This window comes from Osmerus eperlanus, chromosome 8, assembly GCF_963692335.1.
Source record: "Osmerus eperlanus chromosome 8, fOsmEpe2.1, whole genome shotgun sequence".
In the NCBI taxonomy this organism is placed as follows: domain Eukaryota; kingdom Metazoa; phylum Chordata; class Actinopteri; order Osmeriformes; family Osmeridae; genus Osmerus; species Osmerus eperlanus.
The window spans coordinates 1,003,899-1,027,294 of NC_085025.1; the positions used below are offsets into that span (position 1 = coordinate 1,003,899).

At 44.7% G+C, this 23,396-nt stretch overlaps 4 protein-coding genes across 6 annotated transcripts; 3 read left to right on the plus strand and 1 right to left on the minus strand.

Annotated features, from left to right (window-relative positions):
* Positions 1-1,198: 1,198 nt before the first annotated feature.
* LOC134025447 (adenosine 5'-monophosphoramidase HINT3-like) lies at positions 1,199-3,958 on the plus strand. Its single transcript, XM_062468484.1, has 5 exons — positions 1,199-1,501; positions 1,798-1,918; positions 2,373-2,442; positions 2,995-3,121; positions 3,370-3,958. Exons 1-5 carry the CDS (start codon positions 1,346-1,348, stop codon positions 3,454-3,456), a joined length of 561 nt encoding a protein of 186 aa, XP_062324468.1. The 5' UTR covers positions 1,199-1,345; the 3' UTR covers positions 3,457-3,958.
* A 294-nt stretch (positions 3,959-4,252) lies between these two features.
* On the plus strand, positions 4,253-5,243 carry cenpw (centromere protein W). The gene is made up of 3 exons (XM_062468485.1): positions 4,253-4,437; positions 4,630-4,743; positions 5,033-5,243. The coding sequence occupies exons 1-3, from the start codon at positions 4,351-4,353 to the stop codon at positions 5,057-5,059; spliced, it is 228 nt and encodes a 75-aa protein (XP_062324469.1). The 5' UTR covers positions 4,253-4,350; the 3' UTR covers positions 5,060-5,243.
* A 3,484-nt stretch (positions 5,244-8,727) lies between these two features.
* Positions 8,728-12,892, plus strand: si:ch211-57i17.5 (usherin). Its single transcript, XM_062467639.1, has 5 exons — positions 8,728-9,044; positions 9,648-9,883; positions 9,995-10,066; positions 11,101-11,310; positions 11,981-12,892. The coding sequence occupies exons 2-5, from the start codon at positions 9,752-9,754 to the stop codon at positions 12,068-12,070; spliced, it is 504 nt and encodes a 167-aa protein (XP_062323623.1). The 5' UTR covers positions 8,728-9,044; positions 9,648-9,751; the 3' UTR covers positions 12,071-12,892.
* An 82-nt stretch (positions 12,893-12,974) lies between these two features.
* fez2b (fasciculation and elongation protein zeta 2b) lies at positions 12,975-22,213 on the minus strand. Of its 3 annotated transcripts, XM_062467331.1 has the most exons (10): positions 21,824-22,213; positions 19,614-19,722; positions 19,393-19,515; positions 19,122-19,236; positions 18,292-18,542; positions 17,891-17,971; positions 16,698-16,767; positions 16,542-16,607; positions 16,100-16,127; positions 12,975-15,638 (listed from the first exon to the last, which is right to left on the minus strand). In XM_062467331.1, exons 1-9 carry the CDS (start codon positions 22,129-22,131, stop codon positions 16,117-16,119), a joined length of 1,134 nt encoding a protein of 377 aa, XP_062323315.1. In that variant the 5' UTR covers positions 22,132-22,213; the 3' UTR covers positions 12,975-15,638; positions 16,100-16,116. The 3 variants fall into 3 exon arrangements, with proteins under 3 accessions (XP_062323315.1, XP_062323314.1, XP_062323316.1); XM_062467330.1 differs by lacking the exon at positions 16,100-16,127; XM_062467332.1 differs by lacking the exons at positions 16,100-16,127; positions 17,891-17,971.
* Positions 22,214-23,396: the final 1,183 nt, after the last annotated feature.

The following is a 23,396-nucleotide window of genomic DNA, read 5'->3' on the forward strand; positions in this document are numbered from 1 at the left end:
GTTTGTGCGTTTCGTTTTTTCTGTTTTGCTTGGTTTAAGATGGGATTGTGGTTTGTAAGGGTGATTAAGTCCAATTTTACAAGCATTGAAGACAGAAAAGACTGCAGTATTAGTGTCTCCTTCACACCAATTGTTCCCTATCTTTGTTTATAATAGTTATTTAACAGAGATCTTATCCCTTTCATCCTGACGGAAGACCATTTGCACTGTAATTTAGTTAAAAACATTTCATGAAGCTCTTTCAACTGCCTGTTTTTTGTTGTTTTTCTCGTTATGAACTGTGAGTAGGGAACTAGACCCTGGTGGTCTTATGTACCATTCTATTCAAGCCTGTCCCTGGTGGTCTTATGTATCATTCTATTCAAGCCTGTCCCTGGTGGTCTTATGTACCATTCTATTCAAGCCAGTTGTTAACCTGATCATGCATTTCCATTTAGTCCTGATGAAAAAGAGAAAGTGAGATGATGTGGGAGAATGTCGCTTTATCCGCCTTCTCCGCTTCTGTTAAGTATTTACCGGCACGCACTACTTTCAGGGCCGTTCTGCCAGCATGAATAACTGGTTCTACATCAGGCTTAGTGCGCCGCTCTGAATCCTCGTGATAGAACCGCAGCCGTCGCGTTGACGTGATCAGTGATTCCTCTGTACATGTTGAGTGTTGTCTCGCTAACTGTGAATGTTCCCTATGTGTTATTTCCCTGTGAAGTCAAACCCGTCATGTTGTATGCAACATCACTGTCAATATATTAATTATTCCACATTTAATACTTCACTAAAGTTAGGCTATACTGTACAAATGGCCTATGAATTAATAAAACATTTGTCCTCTTATGGTCCGTTCAATATGTTTAAAAAGACAGCGTTCACTAGTAAAGATATGAATAAAAGAATTCTCTATTAAACTCTTAGGCCATATTTGGGTTATATAATATTTCTATATGAATATCCGTGTATGGGCTGCATCAGTGGCGATTTTAGAACCTTTTTAGGGGTGCTCAAGTTACTCAGTTACCATCAACTCTGACCATTGGCGGTCCTACATTTGGCGCCCCGGGCAAGGTTTTCCCCTGCAACTCAGAAGATGTTGTTGATGCTGCTTTATGAAAAACTTCCCGTCTCCTTCCTATAACTGAAACATAGTTCCGTGTGGGTTAATGTGGTCATGATGGGCGGGATTGAGGGAGTAGGCTACGGAGTTTTCTACCACTGCCATTTAGCCTCCAACAGTTTCGTCGTGTTTGACACAAGCCTGTCATTGAGAACTGTAGGCTATGTAATAAATTAGTGGGCTACATTTGATTACATAAAAAAAATATATATATACAGCCTATGGGTTGTAGGCTATATGGAGGACGACTCGATACCGGTCCAACAAGACACCATCGTCTACAGTGAACAACAACATACGGATTATGACGAAAATGATGATTTTAACGACGACGACTGCGTTTTTTGTATGATCGCCAACGGCATAAATGAAAGCACAGAAATTCTTAAAAAGGTTGGTCTTTGGCCCGCACTGTTGTCATGACGCATTACGTTTTACCGGTTAACGTAAACCGGTAGCCTACTACATAACCTGGACACACTTTTATATAAATATGATTGTGTTAGTCTTTTGCTTTCATTTGGACGCTGTCAGATGTGACGTAATGAATGTTTAGTAACTTGTGAAGTTTGGAATTTCATCCCCTTCGAACTCCTATAAACATTTTCATTATTTACAAGGGCTTGGCTATTTTTCCAACATTTTATCACATTTTCCTGTCTGCACCTTGTCCTAAAATCTCTTTACAGGATGCAGAACTTGTCTGTTTTCGCGACATTATCCCTGCTGCTCCGCATCACTACCTGGTCGTGACGAGACTTCACATTGTCAGCTGTCGCTCTCTCTGCACGGAGGAGCACGTGGATCTCGGTAAAGACAGAATACATTTATGGAAGCAAATCAGTGACAATGTTTTGTATTTTAAATGGAATTGAATACTTAATAACACCACCGAATTTGTTGGTTTTGAATTCACCTCTTAAAAAAAATCTGATCCAAAAATTCAAGGTTTGTAAATTCAGTGGCTCAAATTCGAAAAGTAAAATTCAGATCCCCCCCCCCACACAAGATGTTCATCATGTTATAACAAGTTATTTTCACGTTAGTTTGTATCACGTTATAACGTGAAAATAACTTGTTATAACATGATGAACATCTTGTTATAACAAGAAACATATCACGTTATAATGTGATACTGATCCGTTTTTCTTTTTCTGGAGTGGCAGCAATACGCTGCCGTGGCTTAATCCATATACATTGTGCAGGAGCAGGACTAGTAAAACGCAGGGGTTGTGGAACAACAGTTGCGTGTTCTGTGTTGCAGTAGAGAGAATGGCTGAGATGGGCAGGTGTGTTCTGAAGGACAACAATGTAACCGACCCGAAGGACGTCAGGTATGACACATCTTCATTTGAGGATAACTGGTTGTTTGAGGAAGCCCCAAAATGAATATAGAAGTAAAATTACCAGAAAGATTTTGTTTATGAAAATATGATCAAGTGAATATTTAAGTTGGAGTCATAATGTGGCTATGTACATGTACATGTAATGTACATGGCTGTATAAAAGTACAGGGTTGAGAAATATTTTGTTTAGTCTTTCATTGAATCATTTTAACCCTTGTGCTGCCTTCGGCTCACAACGACCCATCGTTGTGATGCGACAACTTTACCCAATACAAAAACAAATAAAAAGCATTTTCTTTTAACCTTCGCGCTGTAAGGGGTGTGAGACAGCCCGACAGTTAAAAGAAAATGCTTCACTTTATTTTTGTATGAGGTAAAGTTGTTGCAACGCGTGGGGGGTCACAATGACCCGAAGATAACACAAGGGTTAAAGCATTTTTCCTTAACTTTTTGTTGTTTTTATTTGTGCCCAATACTTTTGTGCAGTACTGTGTGTGTTATGTGTTTCCTGTGTGTGTGATGCGTTTCCTGTCCTCTCAGGATGGGATTCCACTGGCCTCCCTACATCTCCATCCCTCACCTCCACCTCCACGTCCTGGCGCCAGCCAGCCAAATATCTGAGCACATGGCCCACAAGTACCTGCCCTGCACGGACAGGTTTACCACTGTGAGTACAGGATCACACACACACCACATGCAGAGGAAGCTGTGGTCCAGTATTGTTTGGCGGTGGCACATTTAGCAACATTGTTTTCCCAGTGCTGCAAAGTGTTTTCAACTGCTAAATGGGGGCATGTATAAAAATTCAGTGTTTCTCATGGAAACACACAAACATACAACACACATGAACACATGCACATACTATGTAATTGTTGTACGGTTGTACAATTCAACAACAAAGTGTTTATGTTGTAGGAGGACTGTCTTCGTGCCAGACTGAAATCTGCTCTTGGGGTTGTCCAGCAGCGCAGGACCTACCAGATACAGTATTGTTGTTGTTGAGAATATGTTGATGAAACAGAGGAAACATAATATCAATAACAGCTGAATAGCTTAACCACATCTTCTTTTATAATTGTTTTTGGTCTTGGGGGATGGGTATAGCTCAGTGGTAGAGCATTTGACTGGAGATCAAACAGTTATAGGTTCAAATCCCCCCTGTACATGTTGTGTTAAACCAGGCGATGGTAATACCTCAGCTCTAATGTACTTCCTGTCTTGATATGTCATATGTTTCTAACCTGATTTGATATGTCATATTTTTCATTTCTGGACAGTGATCCTACCTCAGGGAGACTTAACCATGAAATCAAGTCAGAGTTGTTCAGCCCTTTATAAGGACTGTCACAGCTGTCACGAGGGCTTTAAATCACTGACTCTCTTTCTCTCTGGACTGGTTTCTCACTTTTAAAGAATACAATTTGTTATTTGTACAATTCTTTTTACTTTGATTAAAACACAAGAGCATTTCAAATATTAATGTTTTGCTTATAAGGTCAAGTTATCTTTGTCCAAATATTACATGTTTGCTTGTCTTTTGTCATATGGGTGTGTCACTAATTTACTTCACTCATATTATGATCTTGGATTCCTTCTGTCATGGAATCCTGACGACACTATCTTTTTTAGAACCCTTGGTGCTGATAGAGTCCTACAAATCAGACTTTTGCAAGTAATTTGCATCAGGATAAATTCGAATCGAGAGAGGATTTATGATAATCGAGTTTAGAAACCAGACATTAAGAAAACTCACGAGGGCGCTAAAGCTTTTCATCCGGCTCTGTGTCTGCATTACTGACGTCATATCATGCGCCGGTAGTAAATAGGCGGGAAATTGAAAAACATAAACAAAGCTGTCTTTGTTCTGTTTGAAAGAGCTAATCTGAGGTCGTCAACATGGTGAAAAGGGCACCAAGGAGCAAATTAAAGTCTTTAATGAAGAAAAAATCTCATATTCGTGTTGGCACCGCAGCAGATGCAATGGTAAGTTGCTAGAAGCTGAACTTTTTAAACAACGTCAACGTTCGTCCTTACCCTCCATCTACATGTCTCAGTAGTGTTGTTGATATGCAGACAGAAAAATAGCGTTAATCCAAACGTTAATCAACGTCATAAACGCAAGTACCTTTTGGGGGATTATTTTACTGAGTGACCATGGTCGTATGTCGCTTTCAGGTGGAGCTGGGCGTGCTGCTGTTCCTGCACAGTCTCGCGGAGGAGGCGAGGGCGCGAGCTTTCGAGGGGAAAACCGCGACCATCAAGGCTCAGCACGTGGCAGCGGTGGCCAAGGTCTAATGGACAGTTTACCTAGAAAAGACAACCATGTTTAACTGAACGTTTTAAACAAAACACACACAAACGTTTGATTTGGGCTTCAACAGTCACTTTAGTGGGCTTACTTCCGTTTATAGAGCTACATTTAATATAACTGGTTTAACCAAGCATTGCAATAGGATTGTGTATTCAACGATATAATTTTAAAAATCTGAATGTCTAAGGATAGTTTTTTGTGTAAAACATACTAGTGTCAGTATACTTTGTGTACTATATGTTCAAATATTATTTTTCTTGTCTGTAGAAAGTGCTAAAGAGAGCCAGAGGTTGAAGCAACACTCCGGGACAGTGACAACAGCAGCTACGTCACTTCCTCCTGTAGAGCCCGCGCCGTGAGACCTACAGTCTTACATTTTATGTGTATTTTCCATTTGTTGCTAGACATGCATTATATTTTATTTTGATGTAAGACAATTTCAATTTTGTATGTATTTGATTAAATCTGTGACAAGGATTCTCAATGTCGAGTTTTTTTGGGGTTTTTTTACTTCTGAAGTTTCGTCCAAATCTTCATCCTGGAAACAAACCATGAGTCAGGAGCGGCTCCTCAGGAGGCAATGACTTGATTAAATCATTTTCTTACAAAATTGTTCATACCTTGACGATGAAAATTATAGTCTATGTATAGATTTATTATAAATGTTTTCATTTTCCAAGAGACGCAGGCGGTTTCATACGGCCAGATTATGTGAGTGTATTGCACGCAGTGCCAGAGGCTAGTCTCTCGTTACTAAATTGATCAATCAGAATGGATGTTCAAATATTGCAACGTCATTTGTATACCTTGAAAAAGGTAGAAGGGAGGAGAATTGAATTGTGCCTCCTTCCGCATAAATAATCAATAAGCATTGATCTCCCAATCCTAGCCATGCCATTGGTTATGAGAGAGCAGCAAACCAACATGGCTGCTATCGCTAGCGTGGATTATTTATTACAAAATAATTTTAGAAATCTACTATTAGATCAGCAATTAGAAATAAAAAATGCTGGGCGACCAACTCCAGAATGTAGTATTACACAACAGGGAGGACGGAGTACTTGTCGTAGAACTTTCTGTCGTGATGTCTACAGCAAAAACGAATGGATTACTGGATCTTCTGTGTTGAACCGATTTTTTTGCTGGCCTTGTCTACTGTTTAAACGGGACTCTGGTATTCCATGGGTGAAAGATGGATTCAACGATCTCAAAAATCTATCGAGGGGAATAGATAGACATGACAAATCAAAAAGTCATATATCATCTACAATAAAGCTGAAACTTTTTGGGAAAGTCCGGATTGACCAGGCCCCCAGTCAAGCTGCTGTATTGTCAGCCAAACTTCGTAACGACCAAGTAACAAAAAACCGCGAGATCTTGAAAAAACTTATGGATGCTGTTATTTATCTCGGAACGCAAGAGCTCTATTTTCAAGGACGTAATGAATCTGCATCCAGTTCTAACAAGGGAAATTTTGTAGAACTTGTTCATTTATTGGCAGAATTTGACAGTGACTTGGCAGAACATTTGGGCAGTGCAACAGTGGTCCGCGGTATGTCGAAATCAATCCAAAATGACATAATTGACAGCATTGCTTCTGTCATACAGGACGAGATAGACTCTGAATTGAATGCTGCCCCTTTCTTCGCAGTCCAGGTTGATGATACCACTGACACTGACAAGTGTCAGTTAACCGAACTGACTCACACTGAAGCGCTGTTTCAGGTCCTCCAGTCAAAATCCCTAGATCTGAGTCGGTCGTTTGACCAAATTGATGCCACCCTGAATTCTCTGAGAGCCTTAACCCTTGTGCTGCCTTCAGGTCACATGACCCAAAGGTTCATAACGAACCACCGTTGTGTTTACCCAATTTTACCCAATACAAAAACAAATAAAAATAATTTTATTTTAACCATTGCAATGTGGGGGGTCTGAGACAGCCCAACAGTTAAAAGAAAATGCTTCACTTTGTTTTTGTAGGAGGTAAATTTGTCGCAATACGACGGTGGGTCACAATGACTGATGGGTCAGAATGACCCGAAGATAACACAAGGGTTAAGAACTGAGACAAAATTTCAGGGCTTCTACGAAAGCAATGTCGACTCTTTATCACACGAAGACAACAGACACAAGAGATTCCGTCACACTTGGGATGACTTGGAGCACGGATTTAACGGGGACAGTGAGACTGACTTTCATGGTTCATATAGGCGAATGTACTTTGAAATTCTGGATGCAATTGTTTATCAGTTGGAAGAGAGGTTCACTGACATGAAGAAACTCAGTTTCTTTCATATTCTTGATCATGCACGCTTCACAAAACTTTCAAATACGTTTCCATTTAAGGAGATCGTTGCTTTGGTTGAAGTTTATCCATTTTTTGATGAACCAAGGCTAAAGAATGAGCTGCAAGTTTTGTATGAAGACTCTACCCTACATGAGGCGCCACAGGAGCTTCTGCAACTGCTGATGAAGGATGACCTCTGCAATGCCTTGCCCGAAGTTTGTAAACTCTTACAGTTGGTACTTACCATCCCAGTTACAAGTGTTTCTCCTGAGAGGTCATTTTCTTGCCTTAAAAGACTAAAAACATACTTAATAAACACTACAAGTGAAGAGCGACTGTCCTGTTTGGCCAAAATATCGATGGAATCTAAATTACTGAAAAAACTAAAAGCTAGTGGGCATTTGTATGACAAGGCCATTTATAAATTTGCGACAATGAAGGAGTGGAGGATGGAGTTAATCTACAAGTAGGTGAGTAGGAATATTAGACTGAATGGGGTCCTCCATTCATACTTTAATACATTTTTGTATTAAAGTATGAATTAAAGTACTAACCCTAACCCTTTTTCTGCAGAATGAGAGGTGGGTGATGATGATGACAGGACACTGATGATGGAGGAGAAGATGGAAGAGGATGAACAAGATGAAGAGGATGAACACATGTCAGTACTAGCTCGTTGTTGGACGGAAGCCTGGAGAACCAGAGACTGGTCCTGAATCCCCCTGAGACTCTCTCCTGCTCGTGCCACGCAGACCTACTGCTCTCTGAATCACCCTGAGTCCTGGTCATCCAGGATGTAAAGTAATCATGTAATAGTCTCCTCACACAGGGAGGTCAGTGTGGAGTAACCATCCTCTCTCAGGATGGAAGATGTTATAGATGCAGTTGAAGATGAGTGAAGCAGTATCTATCTAGTCATAAGACAATTTTGACTTATTTTTATTCTTACTGCATAATTGTCTCCAGCCTCTGGTCTGCACCTCTCTGTGTCTCTGATCGTCTCTGGAAGAGGGGAACCCTCACTGAACTGCTCCTCGCAAGGTTTCTTACCTTTTTTCTCAATGAGCTTTTGGGGAGTTTGTTTATGTTGGATATAGCTGCTGATCTGTGGGCATCTATGAAGCCTTCTGTAACATTATTTGTAAAAGGGACAATAGATCAAATTTAATTTGAAGATCTTGTGAGGAGACACCAACAGCTTGTTCATTGGATATCTGGCACACCACTTAATGCGCAATACTGCATGCTGCTACGGCCATTTGTGATGACCTCATGGGTCAGATAAATAGTTGACACACAGGTGATTCCCCAAGTGTATGTGTTTGCTGTGGTTTTCTAAAGACTGGTGGGTTTTTTCCAAGCACAGAACCTATTAACACTGCTTGCATTAATGAATGTAAAAAAATGTGTCTACTAAGTGAATACATTTTGACATAAAACTAAAGATTTAATCTGATGGTAGTTGTATTTCTGATCTTACTGTCTAGATCAAAAGTACACACGCACACACAATACTTAGATGGCTGCAGGCACACCTGCTCAGGTAAACTGACACCCGACACCTGCCAGTTGCCATGACGCTCCTTGGGGGAAGCAGGGCTTGATGGGAAATATTTGAGGTTAGGAGGACACACAACCAGCGTCAGCAGACGAGACCTGCATCTTTCGCTCCCCCTCTCTCTCTCTCTCTCTCTCTCTCTCTCTCCGTGTCCTACACACACACACACATCCTGGGAGCTTCCAGAAGGCCAGGGACAGCTGGGTCGCTTAGCTGTTGTTCTACTTGCCTTTCTCGGACGTTGTGTTTTGGACGACTGCTCTCTGGAGCGCTGCGTGGAGTGTGTCAGCCAGGGTAAGCGACACGGTGAAATATTGATGAGGCGACAAGTGTGATCCTCACCCCCACAGGCCTCGCCCTCCTGGCCACATGCACGCTACGGTGAGGGGGTGTCGATGCCCCCAAGACCACCTGCACCACGGACACCAGCACTGGTGAGTACCAACATCCTCTTCCTGCCACTCAACATCCTCCTCCTGTCCCTCAACTTCCTGTTCCTTTCCCTCAACTTCCTGTTCCTGTCTCAACATCTTGGTCTTGAATCCCTCCAACAGATCAGTGATGAAACAATGTGAGAGCTGGAGAGGTATAAGAGGATGAGAGAATGAGGGAGACTGTACTGCCCTGTTTGGAGAGAGGGATGAGAGTGGATGAGGGCTGGTAGAAAGTAGGCCACTCTAACGTGCGTGTCTCCAGTTACACGGTTATCTCTGCTGCGTGTGTCTGATCACCTTTCAAAGAAAGGAGTGTTGACTTGTCCCTTTCACCTGCATGAGACCCACAGTCGACAGAAAAAGGAGGAAAGAAAGAGATCTGAGGCGTTTACTGATAACAGCATGTGTGGACCGACACAGAACCATCTAGAACAGAAACATAAGTGGGCCTGTCTGTCTCTTCCAGGCCTCTGGCTCAGTTTACCACTGAAGGGTCGATCTACAGGTCCTTTCCTCCATGAATAACTGTTCTCCTTATCCCCACCTCCCAACACTCCACCTTCCTTCTCCTCCTTCCACTCTCCTGCCCTCCCCCCTCCCCAGATCCAGTAAAGCCCACTCCTCCCAGCGGGGGAGGGGGTGAGCGAGCGGAGGGGGGGCAGGGAGAATCGCCCCTCTTCTACCGAGAGCTGTGGTTCATCTGTGTGATGGCGGGTGTGGCCCTGCTCCTCCTGGCCCTCCTCCTGGCCCTCATCCTCCACAAGGCCCTGAACAAACCCCCCTTCACCCGAGAGCGCCCCCCTCTGGCTGCCTTGCCCCTGCAGAAGAGGATCCCCATGGTGGTACCCCCTCACTCCCACCTGAGGAAGCACCTCACACCTGTAAAGCACACCTGTGATGTGAAAACCTTACAAGCTGCTTGACAAACACTTCTTCTTCTCTTCTTACAGTTTGAAACGGTGCCTGATACGACTAACGCATCCAACAGTGTCACTCTCAAAGGGTTCACTATGCATCTAGAGGTGAGACACACACCTACTTGTAAACACAGACCGTTCCTTGACTGACCACTGAAATATTGTTAGAACATCTGATCCTTGATCTTCTGCTGGACTTAATACTTGCACTGTTTTACTGTTTTTACATTGCTTTTGGATGACAGCTTCTGCTGAATGAATAGCTACAATGTGGCTGTAAAAATGTACCTGGTAACTAAGCGGCTCTGTGTAACTGTGTACCTGTGAAGGGGGTACTGTACCTGGTAACTATGCGTCTCTGTGTACCTGTGAAGGGGGTACTGTACCTGGTAACTATGCGTCTCTGTGTACCTGTGAAGGGGGTACTGTACCTGGTAACTATGCGTCTCTGTGTACCTGTGAAGGGGGTACTGTACCTGGTAACTATGCGTCTCTGTGTACCTGTGAAGGGGGTACTGTACCTGGTAACTATGCGTCTCTGTGTACCTGTGAAGGGAGTACTGTACCTGGTAACTATGCGTCTCTGTGTACCTGTGAAGGGAGTACTGTACCTGGTAACTATGCGTCTCTGTGTACCTGTGAAGGGAGTACTGTACCTGGTAACTATGCGTCTCTGTGTACCTGTGAAGGGGGTACTGGACCTGGTAACTATGCGTCTCTGTGTACCTGTGAAGGGGGTACTGTACCTGGTAACTATGCGTCTCTGTGTACCTGTGAAGGGGGTACTGTACCTGGTAACTATGCGTCTCTGTGTACCTGTGAAGGGGGTACTGTACCTGGTAACTATGCGTCTCTGTGTACCTGTGAAGGGGGTACTGTACCTGGTAACTATGCGTCTCTGTGTACCTGTGAAGGGGGTACTGTACCTGGTAACTATGCGTCTCTGTGTACCTGTGAAGGGGGTACTGTACCTGGTAACTATGCGTCTCTGTGTACCTGTGAAGGGGGTACTGTACCTGGTAACTATGCGTCTCTGTGTACCTGTGAAGGGGGTACTGTACCTGGTAACTATGCGTCTCTGTGTACCTGTGAAGGGGGTACTGTACCTGGTAACTATGCGTCTCTGTGTACCTGTGAAGGGGGTACTGGACAGCAAGCTGGGGCTGGGAGGACACGGACCTGCGGAGGCAGACCTGGGGATCTTCAGCGTGTCCTCTCTCCATGCCCTGCCCCCGGACCCTTCCCAGAATTCCCTGCGGCGCAGCGTGAGCCAGCTGATAGACAGGAAGTCCCTGACTGAGGACGAGGAAGTGTGGGACCCCCACGTCCACGGACATGACAGTGGGATGGTGAGACATAAACACATACACCTGCTATCCACACATAGCTAGCTAGCACCTGAACACCTGCTATCCACACATAGCTATAATACCTGAATACCTGCTATCCACACAAAGCTAGCTAGCACCTGAACACCTGCTATCCACACATAGCTATAATACCTGAATACCTGCTATCCACACAAAGCTAGCTAGCACCTGAATACCTGCTATCCACACATAGCTAACTAGTACCTGAATACCTGCTATCCACACATAGCTAGCTAGCACCTGAACACCTGCTATCCACACATAGCTAGCTAGCACCTGAATACCTGCTATCCACACATAGCTAGCACCTGAATACCTGCAATCCACACATAGCTATAGTACCTGAATACCTGCTATCCACACATAGCTAACTAGCACCTGGATACCTGCATACTACTCAAGTGATGAAGCTAGAAGGAAGACCCTCTAGGCTACGTTGCTTTGGACAAAACAGTTGGAAAATAATATTTAAGTCAGAACTTTATACAACATGATTTATAGGATAAACAGTTAGAGAAGATCCCACACTACATATGGATACTGTATAGTGTATACAAAAACGGATTCTGTCCTTGACTGGATATGATGCATCTGATCAAGTATCAAACTGACCCAGATCATCTTCCGGTCGTTCTGTTCCCCATGTCAGTTCATGGAGGACGAGGAGTTCGTCGACACGATCAAAGGGTTCAGCACGGTGAGGAAGGAACACACCATGTTTACCGACACTAACCTTTGACCTTCGAAGGACTCCTGGATCTCACCCTCGACCTTGACGGCAGGTGGCAACGAGCTACGAGAAGCATCACACCTTAGTGGTTAGAGGGGATGAACACTGACCTACTTCAGACGGTTAAGATGAGGCGTCTGCAGTGACGTCGTTAATAACATTAAGAGTTGTGTCATCATTGACCATCTGTACTGGAGCGATTCCTGAAACTTCCAACACTTAACAGGGTCGACATATAGGAGAGATGGGAGGCGTGTGGCTCAGTGGGGTGTTTGGCGACAGATCAAGAGGTTCCCCTCTGTATGTTTGCATGAAAGTGTCTGTGAACAATTATAGTCATCATTTATTAATTTAAGATGGCATGCAAACTTGACATGCTTGTTGCGTAGACAGCTGGTTTCATGGTATTGACAGTATTATTGCTACATACATACAATTAAGATGTCTGTTTCAGTCGTCATTCACGTTAAAGATTTATAAATGTCTCAGGCATGTTACTTTTATCCATGATGAAGGAAAACGTTGTCATGCATGATCTTAAATGTTTTAATATGTTTATGATCACTTTTTGTACAAAATCTCTATCAAGTGCAGAGATGGGAAGTAAGAAAATACTTTCTTACTGTACTTAAGTTTCAAGCAGAGAAGCAGAGAAGACCTCTGATTTTCTCACGATTTCAAAGCCTAATTTAACATGCTTGTCGGTGGTGTTTTTTTCATTCGAATTCGGATGTGTAGTTAACAACACATTCTTCTGTGGTGTGATGAAACTAATTTTCAATTCCACTTTACAGGATCTTTAATACCGCGTTTGATTCTGGCCTGGGCCATTTCCTGTATGTGTTTTCTCCCTCTGCCTTCTTGTCTATAAATGAAGCCAATAAATAAATAAAATAAATAACACTAACACAAGTAGTCAACATATGGATTTATTTGAAATTCGCAGCAATTCAATTCTGGCACAAAACACATGTACCACTACAATTGATAATACGGTTACAAAACAAACATTTTCTTAATAAATTAATGTACTTAAGTACACATCACATGACAAGGATAACAGAAAACAGAAAAACCCAAAATGGGGGAACAACTATTTTAGCATTAAAAATAATCAAGTCGATTCAATATACAAAAATGTCAGGCGTTTAGAAAGGCAGCCTTATTCGTTGTGAGTTTCTATATAAATATAAATCTCTTGTTAAGCATGAATATGCTGATATGTCTGCTAAAAAGACCAGGCCGGAAGGGGCGGGGCTTAGTCTCAGTCTGTAACCTGAACCACTTCCTTAACAATGACACCTAGCAACCGTCCTCCTACCAAGCAGCAGGGACGAGGAAAAAACTGAAAATCCTGGAACACATTTCAGTTCGACTATTTGTTTTTTTTAAACATGAACAAATGGTTCGCTGCCCGTGGATACTGTATATATCCGATATATAGCCCGTCTAGTGTGATACAATTCATATATTCAGGTGTCAATCTCTAAATATGTTTGCAGCTGTAAAGTGCATGCAGCCCATCCGGGTGTTGAATGCTTTTAAAAGGTGTCTACAACTTACGAGACGATTATCTACCAACATGAACCTATACACAAACTACTGGCTGGCTGGTTTCAATTACGGAAGTTTACGAGGCATATTCACTACTTTCCCTGTTGGTCAATAACTCCTCAAAGAATTCGCACACACATAGACTATATGGTCCTTTGGCTACATCCCAAACACTCTAAATGCCAACTTTAGGAATCCCTTAAATTGGGTTAATCTACCATGATCTGTTAAAGTACGAAAACATCTCCCGATGCTACTAAACGCTGTATCTAGTAGCGCCACAACAATGCTAGCATCACTACACCGCTACATCTGCTTACTGATATCACATCACAACCACTAAATTAGTCCTTATAGGGTAGCCTACAACACTAGCATGTTGGAGGTACCACAAATGTAGCTTCAGCTACTGAAGATTTAGGGATGAGGATTCAGTTTACGGTCTTTAGACAAAGAGTAGCAGGCTAACAGATACAACATCAACTAACGTCAACTAATATTGAAGTAACACGAGAAACTCAGCCAGGAGAACCAGCACAACAGGAGTCTGGTTGAAGAACGGTGCTATAGTCTGCACTACACTGAGATTGTTCATCATCATCCTTAGTGATGGCGGTTCAGGGTCACATGGATGCGGCCTGACCAAGTACCTGAGGGTAGGTAGGGGCATCTAGGACGTGTGGTGTGTACATGTGCGTGTATGTATGTATGCCTAGATGCATCTAGGGTGTGTGTGTGTATAAGTATGCATGTGTATGTGCATACATGTGTGTATAAAAGCACATCAGTGCACACTCTCGATGATAGATGTGTTGTTAGTGTCTGATAGTCCCACACTGTACTGATGTAGTAGTGATGCTTCATCACTATATAAAAACATGGATGTACGTTGAGCAGCAAATGATAAATCTTCCACGATATCAACCTTCAGTCTCATTCTTCGTCAGACTAGTGATCTCCTGTAGACTGATTTATCACTACAGCTGTTGTCTCAGCATGATGCTGGGCTCTGGTCACCAGACCTGGTCACTGCTCAGCAACATCCTCTCAGACTAACATCCTCTCAGACTAACATCCTCTCAGACTAACATCCTCTCAGACTAACATTCATCACAGCCTCTAATCTCTAAACCACCTCTTTCCAGCAACAACATCCTCTACACATTCCACTTCAGTCCCTACATTTCCTGTCCCTTTTATTAAGAAATTATCAAAAAAGTGTTTCCAAACTGTGCAATTTTAAGATCATAAGTATATACAATATATGTTTGTTTTTCTTCTAATGTTTGTGTACCTACACTTTGAGTATAAAGCAGCATGGAAAACAGGTGCAACGCTATATTGACGATGTGATAGAAGGTTGTAACATTCCTCTTTTAGGAAAACGAGATGTCAGCTGACTGCCAGAGCTGTCCATCATCTACTGCTATGAACCAATGGGTGCTCTCTGATTGAAGGAGCCAAGCTCCAATTGGTTCCCACAACTGATCCTGCCCACTGAGACACAAAAGGTGCGTTCGACTTCATGCAGCGCTGGCGTCGCCTGCAGCCCGGCTGACTTGAAGCTGCCAATGGCATTCTTAGCTTCAAGTCAGCTGGCTGCAGCCGGCTGTCGGCGCCGCCGGTGCTGCATGAAGTCGAACACAGCTAAAGTCACTACAGCATCCTGTCATGGCAAATGGCCTATCAGAGTGCAGGTTGCAATGAGTAATACTGCTAATAAAGAAAACCTAACATGCAGAGACAACGTACAAACTAACAAGCGATAGTCACACTTAAACATTAAAACACGCTTAAGATTGGAAAAGGGTATAGGCAGTCAATCAGCTAAAATATCACACGTTAAAATCTCAACACTCGAGGGCGTCGAGGAGAAAACAGCCTCAGGAAAAAGCCGTTGTACTACAGGAAGGGGAGGGGCTTAATTCATGGGAGTGTTCCAGAACGTCCCAACGCTTGGCGTGTTCCATTGGTGACTTCTAGAAGGTTTTGGAACTTGTATGGGTTTAAGTAGGGCACAGAACTGCGGAGACAAGCAGAGAAACTGAGTCACTCACAACACGATCCACACAGTCACACAGGAGGAGAGAGAGGGGTGAGGAAGAGAGAGGGGTCAGGAAGAGAGAGAGGGTTGAGGAGGAGAGAGCGAAGATGCTGATTAGTTCTGGTGAGCAGCACTGACACGGACAGCTTAATGAAACTATAAGCTCGCAGACGGGGTGGTGGGGGGGCGGGGGTGAGGTGAGAGAGAGAGAGTGAGCGAGTGAGCATGATCAAACCACAAGCACAGCATGGGGCACTACAGTCCGAGCCTGCGAGGAAAGCTTCCGGAAGGAGTCTTGTGGAAAGGGTTCATCTTGTGAGTAGGTGTGTGTGAGTAAGTGTCTTTGTCAGTAGGTGTGTGTTTGAGTGTGTGCGTGAGTGTGTATGCACGTGTGTGGGTGGGAGTGTGTGTGCGTCTGTGTGTGTGTTTGCCTCACAAACCTCCAGGTCCATTGCTCCTATACCAGAGCTAGTAAGAGAACGCAGCAGAGATGAGAAACAAGTTCACACGTCAAAGAGGAAAGCACAAAACCACTGGTAGGTTAGCAGTAGTGCTAGTAGTGTTACAGTGGTTCTAGTAGAACTACAGTAGTGGTATTAATGCCTTGTACTGTAGGTATGTTAGTCATCATGTATCAGTGAATAAAGACCTCCTTAAATGAGGCCAGGCTGTAATACCCCCCCCCCCCAATCAAACACCAGGGGGCAGAGTGACAGACACTGAGTGTGTGCGCTGCCTGGCCGGTACGTCAACCCGCACACACACACGTATCCTCATCCCTGGCCTCAGATTAGTGAAGGCTGATGGAGAGGTTCCACTGCCCTTCAGCAACAGCTGGGCTCATGTAAAGACATTGTGTGTGTGTGTGCATGTGAATGTTACCTTTCAGAATGTAGTCTGTTAGCAGACTGGGCACCTTGTCGCTGTCATCTCTCATAGCGTGCAGGACTGAGGAAACAAACACGCATGATAAACACAACATCCAGGGGTGAGCTGGATGTGGAAGATGTCTGATCCTAAACCAGAAGGGGAACTCACTCTTGGTGAGGATCTGGAGGTCTTCCACCGAGCAAGCCTTCCTCTCATAGGGGATCACTGTGGTCAGGTACTGAGAGAGAGACAGCAGACACACACAGAGAGAGAGAGACAGATACATATCAAGAGGGGAGAGGATAAACATGACATTTTAAAATGCTGAATCAGGAAGTGAAGAGTTGACATGGCATGCCGACACAAAAAAGATAAAACGAGATTGACATCATCCTGGCTGTTTGTGAGACAGGGGGGGGGTCAGAAAACCCAAACTACATTCAGCCAATCACACAGCACAGCGGTGTGTTCACAAACAGCAAATGAATAAAACAGGACAAAGCAGAAAACAGATAAAGAGAGATAAACTAGCAGATTAAACGGAGCTGTAACAGTTCACCAGAGGGTCTACTGTAAAGGTGGAAATTCAAGTGGCACTGTGTAGATCTGAGTTGTCAAGAGATGTGGGTTTATTACAATTTATTTAGATTATACAATTACGTAATATTAAACAAAGCTTTGCTGATCAGTCATTACGAAGGAGGTGCTAGCCACAGGTCGTTCGCAAGAGTGATAAAGAACAATCATAAAGCTTGTGCTTTTATACACTTAAAACAGATCCCCTAATAAATGTTCAATTCATCAATGCAGTGGTCTCTGTGATTGGCTAACACTGGTCAGTGACAGTTAAGACAATATAACCCCCCAGGTCAAGTGACCAAAGTCTTTTGATGTCACGGCTCTTTCTCTAAATGAGGACACTAAAGATACCCTTAATGAAACAAACAGGACACAGGACACAATCTCCTCGGCCAAAAGGTCAGAGCTGCTAGATCAACTGATCCATCTATCCATCTCCCTTTAGGCCACAGAACTCAAACATCCCCCAACCTCCGTGCCCCTAGCTTCTCAATCAGGCATCATAAACCAACACCATAAATACCTTAAGACCAACTGCAACATCCATTTGTTTAAACACAACCTCAGTCTATTAAAAATACATTCTTAGTAACTATATCAAAAAATGCCATCACACTACTGAGAGAAAAGAACAAAATGGGGAAAAGGAAAAAATCAGAAGGGAACCAAACTAAAGAAACTCAGGAAACAGCAGCTGCAAACACAAAGAACCAAGAGTCAGTGAAGAACAGAACAGAGAACCAGAGGAGAGAGAAGGAGATAGGAGAGAGAGAGACAGGCACCTGCTTGTCCCCTCCTTTTGTGCTGAAAGTTTGACGGAGGCCATTTTGAATGACAGAGGAGAGTCCCTCTATAGTGAAGAGCTATGAGAGGGAGGGAGAGAGAGGGAGGGATGTAGGGAGAGAGAGAGACAAGGAGGGAGGAAGGGAGAGAGGGAGAGAGGGAGGAAGGGAGAGAGGGATGGAGAGAGCATAAGAGAGAGATAAGCAGTAAAAGTAACAGACCAGAATAGCAGGAGAAGGCTTTGTGGCTCGATTCAAACATGCAACTGTGAAGTTAATATCTCCCAGCATGCATCAACATGCACTTGAGTGTGTGTACGTATGGTGTGTGTGTACGTATGGTGGGTGTGTACGTATGGTGTGTGTGTACGTATGGTGTGTGCGTGTGTGTTTGGCCTCACCGTCCCCGGTACGTGTGTGCGGTGGGCGCGGGCCCCGTTGGGGCGGATCTTCCTCCTCTGCTCCCGCAGCTCCTTCTGCCTGTTCTGCACCTCGATCAGCAGAGAGATGAAGCCGTTCTTCACCTCCTTCTCAAAGTCCAGCTCGTCTCTCAGAGCCAGCTGCTGGATCAGCTCCTCGCTGTAGCCCCTGATCTGCCTCTCCACCTCCTCCAGGGCCTCCGTCAGCGCAGGCACCGATAGCTGCCTCAGTCCTGGGGGGAAAGAGAGAGAGGGGTTACCCTGAAACTAGCCTTTTATACATCCCCAATCACACACAACATTAATAATCTGTAAATGAAAGACACTGCCAGTCTTTTGCCACGGTTAAGAAGGGACTAATCAGATAAGGAGGGATGTTTTAAGTGAAATATTATAGAAGACAGGACAGGGGCAAAGTCTAGGACCCTGAGGTGACTCACAATCAACCAGTAGGGGCCAAGGTCCTGGATACACACTACCAGACACAGTAGGGCAGGATGGCTGGTAAAACTTTTGCTTGGGTGGTATGGCTCAGTGTTAGATAATTAACTGCATAAAGGAGTTTAATCAAAATCTGTATCCCTTTGGGTAATAGTCTGCTAAATTTTGATGATGGTTTTGAGTGAACTGTGCCTTTAGCAGGTGGTGTGTGTGAGGTTATGTAAGGTTTGGAGCAGCAGTGGTTGTGCGTGGTTACGTCACGATCCTGTGCATGCCACACTCCCAGGGATAAGAGGCTGGGAACGTGTTTATATTCAGAGGAAGCACAGGCTGCTGTAAGACACCAACACACACACTGTGGTGGTGCTCACGGAGAAGGTAGCTGGAGCTAGGGTGGGTGAGCAGGCTCAGTTCAGGGGGGAGGGTCTGGCTCTCATCCTCCATGTCTGGAGACTCCTGCATGATCTCCTCAATCTCCTCCATCACCTGGACACACACACACACACACACACAGAGATGAGCATATGGGAGCCCCATGAGAGTGTGTGTGAGTGTGGCTGCCTCAGTAGGCCCTTCCTGCCTTGTCTGTGCAAACTTTCATGGCGAATAAAAACCCATTCTGATTCTGCTGTGCGTGTGTACCTGCTCAGCAGTGAAGAGGGGCTCGTTGCTGATGCAGGACACGATGATGGAGTGCATGTCCATCTGCTCCCTCAGATCCTCATCATCAGACAGCTCCAGAGGACAGCTCTCCTGCTGCTGTACCTGACGAGAACATGCTAGACTGATGACCTAACCAACAGGTGCTGAATGTTGTGAGTGTACTGTGGCTTGGAAGCAATGTGTGTGTGTGTGATCCGTACCTGCTGGTCTCTCAGGTTGAGTGTGGGGAGATGGAGAGAGCGTGTGTGAGATGTCCTCCAGTCCACAGGCATCACGTTGCCATAGTTATCAGTCAGCGCGTTCCACACCCTGGAAGAGGAGGAGAGAGGGAGGAGGAGAGAGGGAGGAAGAGAGAGGGAGGAGATGGAGTAGAGAGAGGAGGCAGAGGGATCAGCAGGGATGACAGGTGATACTAGAAGTCTTTGCTCAGACTAAATGCAGATCTCTCTCTCACTACCGTCCACTCTCCTGCTAAATGTGAAAATGGGCCTGTGTGTAAGATAAGAGTACGAGCCTGTGTGTGTGTGTTCCTGACCCTTGTACTGCGGACACTGTGAGGACAGACCCTGTGAGGACAGACCCTGTGAGGACAGACCCTGTGAGGACAGACCCTGTGAGGACAGACCCTGTGAGGACAGACCCTGTGAGGACAGACCCTGTGAGGACAGACCCTGTGAGGACAGACCCTGTGAGCCTGTGTGTCAAAAACACTTCCAATCAAAGATGGCTGCTCACACACACACACACACACATCTGACTGTCCCTCTGAAGTCTCTTACACTCTCGTTCACCAACATCCCTGTCACACACACACAGCTTGGGGGTGTGTTCTGAAAACACACACAGCTTGGGGGGGGGGGGGGTGTTCTGAACACATGCTTTCCTTATAGCTCAGGTTCACCCGGGCTGACAGATCACCCAGCCTGAAGGCCCAGCCTGGTCAGACACTTCCTTTATGAAGACGTCGACGAGAACCCTTCCTGTTCTCACACACACGCACTATATGCCTAACATCTCTCTCTCTCACATACACATCTGAACATCTCTCTCTCCCTCCCCTCCTCCCTAGGAGGGGACTGGAGGTCTCATTAGGAGCTCAGTCACGTGCAGAGATGAAGCTCATCGTTTCAGAAAGGCCTTCGCTTCACTGCTCCCCCTGAGAGCTGCCCGCTACAGGCTCACGTCCCCCTCCCCAAGAGCGACCCATAAACTCCTTCACTACAGTAGGTTTGGTTTGTATGTCTATGATGGTGTGTCTGTGTGAATGCTGCTCTGTGTTTGTGATCGTCCTACTTCAGCACATGCTTCTGTATGATCACAGTTGACTGTGTTTCCACTTGGCGCTGACATTTCAGGAGGCCATTTTATGACACGCTACAGTCTGATGAAGAATCCCAGCCCAGAGTCCTACATACTGTCACAGCCCATGCTCGGGGCAACATACACGGTTATTCTACACGTCCTTGACTCTCACCACCAAAATACTGTTTAAACGCTCTCCTGATCCTTGATCTGCTGGACTTTTTGTATGAACTATTTGTATGTTGCCGTGGGTAATAGTGTCTGCTAAATGAAAAATATATAAATGTAATGTTAAGATTCCAGAAAGAGACCTAAATAGATAGACACGATCTAACAACGTGTACATCATCCATGGGTCAATGATTACAGCTGTAACTCAACGTTAAACACGTGAACTGTTCCCAAACTACTGGGCTCTACAGAACATCTCTGATACCCTGGCGGTAACGCAAGTCCTCACGAGTGAGGGACTATCTACTTTCACTACAGTCACAGTAAAAGTGACTGACGTTCGTCCCAGTGTTGTGCATTTACAGGGAGACCATCTGGTGTCAACTCCGTTTAAACTCCACCGAAATTACCCCCACATCACCACTAGACTCCACCGAAATTACCCCCACATCACCGCTAGTCCACGCAACTCTGAGGTCAGCCATTTACGTATTTGTTCATGGAGAGCTATACGCAATTTATGCAAACTAAATGCAGTGTTCGCTTCCAGCTATAACGGAGTGATTGGAAAGATGGAGTGGTGGCTACTAGAACCTCTGGAATAACACGACATTCATGCAAATTTTGCAGCAAAGAGTTAGGCTAGCTGGCTAGGGTACTCAACTTTGATTATAACTTATTTAAAGAATAAATAAATAAATAATGGCAGATAATGGAATGTTGCGGTTTATAGTCTGTGCCACTTGTAGGCTAATGTATTTGACTGGAATACCATTTTATGTAGCGAATCCATTCCAGGATTTTTTCCGGGACACAGCTAGCACTAGCATGCTAGCAACTCTTATTTTATTCTTACTTCAACTGTTTGCACAACACAGATTGCTAGTTAGCTAGTATAGCTCTACAAACAGAAAGTAGTAATACTTCATTTACTTACTCGTCATCTTTCAGGAAAGTGTCTTCCGCTATAGGTTTAATGGGGGCTATGTTTTCGGTTTTAGTGTTGTAATTTCGGAAGCACACGTTCAGCTTTTCATCGAAGTCATGGACAAGGTCTTCCATCGATTTGAAGCTGCAAATTTCCCCGGAGAAGCTGTTGTCCAGGTCGGACAAATCTTCCAGGCCCGACGACGAGTCGCCGGTGTTCGAGTTCAGAAGATCCAGTCGGTTTGGAGAATCGGTCACTGGCTTGAATTCGTTAAAATCTTGCCAGTCCTCATCGAAGTGGGCTAACGGCGCCGCCATGACTGCCGTAGGACACCGTTGGATTTTTTCCTCCCCGTTCAGCTGCTAGAGGGTGTTGTTCATCGGTGTTGGACTAGAAAACGGAAAACAGCGGAGAGCAAAAAGGGGGCGGATCCTTCAAAATGACTTGACTTGCGAGAATCCCTCCCATTCCCTGTAGAGCAAAACAGATGCCATAAATCCTAACATCTTCAATACAGAAAATGTTTCTTAACGTGAATACATTCTTTTTAATCCGGAATATATATATATATTTTTTTTAAAGTGGACTATTTTCACCAACTTATAAAAGCTCTCCTCCATCACCAAAGATTTTAATTGTAAATAACTTTTACACAATCACCCTCTCCACTAGTCAGTATGGTTAGGGTACTGGTAGTGTAAATCCATGCAGAGCAGGATAGAGCAGAGTAGGGTATGGGTAGTGTAAGTTAAGGGTAGAGTTATGGTAGGGGTAGAGTAGGGTGTGGTAGGGGTAGTTAGGAGTAGTTTAGGGTAGTGTAGGGGTAGTTTATACTAGTGTAGGGGTGGTTCAGGGCAGGGGTAGTTTAGGGCAGGGTAGGGGTGGTTCAGGGCAGGGGTAGTTTAGGGCAGGGTAGGGGTGGTTCAGGGCAGGGGTAGTTTAGGGCAGGGTAGGGGTAGTTTACACCAGTGTAGGGGTGGTTCAGGGCAGGGGTAGTTTAGGGCAGGGTAGGGGTGGTTCAGGGCAGGGGTAGTTTAGGGCAGGGTAGGGGTGGTTCAGGGCAGGGGTAGTTTAGGGCAGGGTAGGGGTGGTTCAGGGCAGGGGTAGTTTAGGGCAGGGTAGGGGTGGTTCAGGGCAGGGGTAGTTTAGGGCAGGGTAGGGGTGGTTCAGGGAGGTAGTTTAGGGCAGGGTAGGGGTGGTTCAGGGCAGGGGTAGTTTAGGGCAGTGTAGGGGTAGTTTACACCAGTGTAGGGGTGGTTCAGGGCAGGGGTAGTTTAGGGGTGCTGAGTTGAGCTCACTTCTGGCATCAAACCCCTGGACATCCTCATGGGCCACAGCTCTTTTCAAAACCCTGAAAGCTTTATTGAAAATATACATACATAACACTTCTCCTACACAACAATACAAAACAGTACAATCACTTTGTAAATAACACATTAAACGCAAACAGGTCCCCTGTCACCCCCCCCCCCTCCCTACACTCCCCAGAACTCTTCTTCTGCTGTGAGAAGCCCGTGCCACCTCCAGCCCCCCACCTCTAGCGATAAAGGAAACTTACATCACCAGCTTAGCCCCAGTAAAG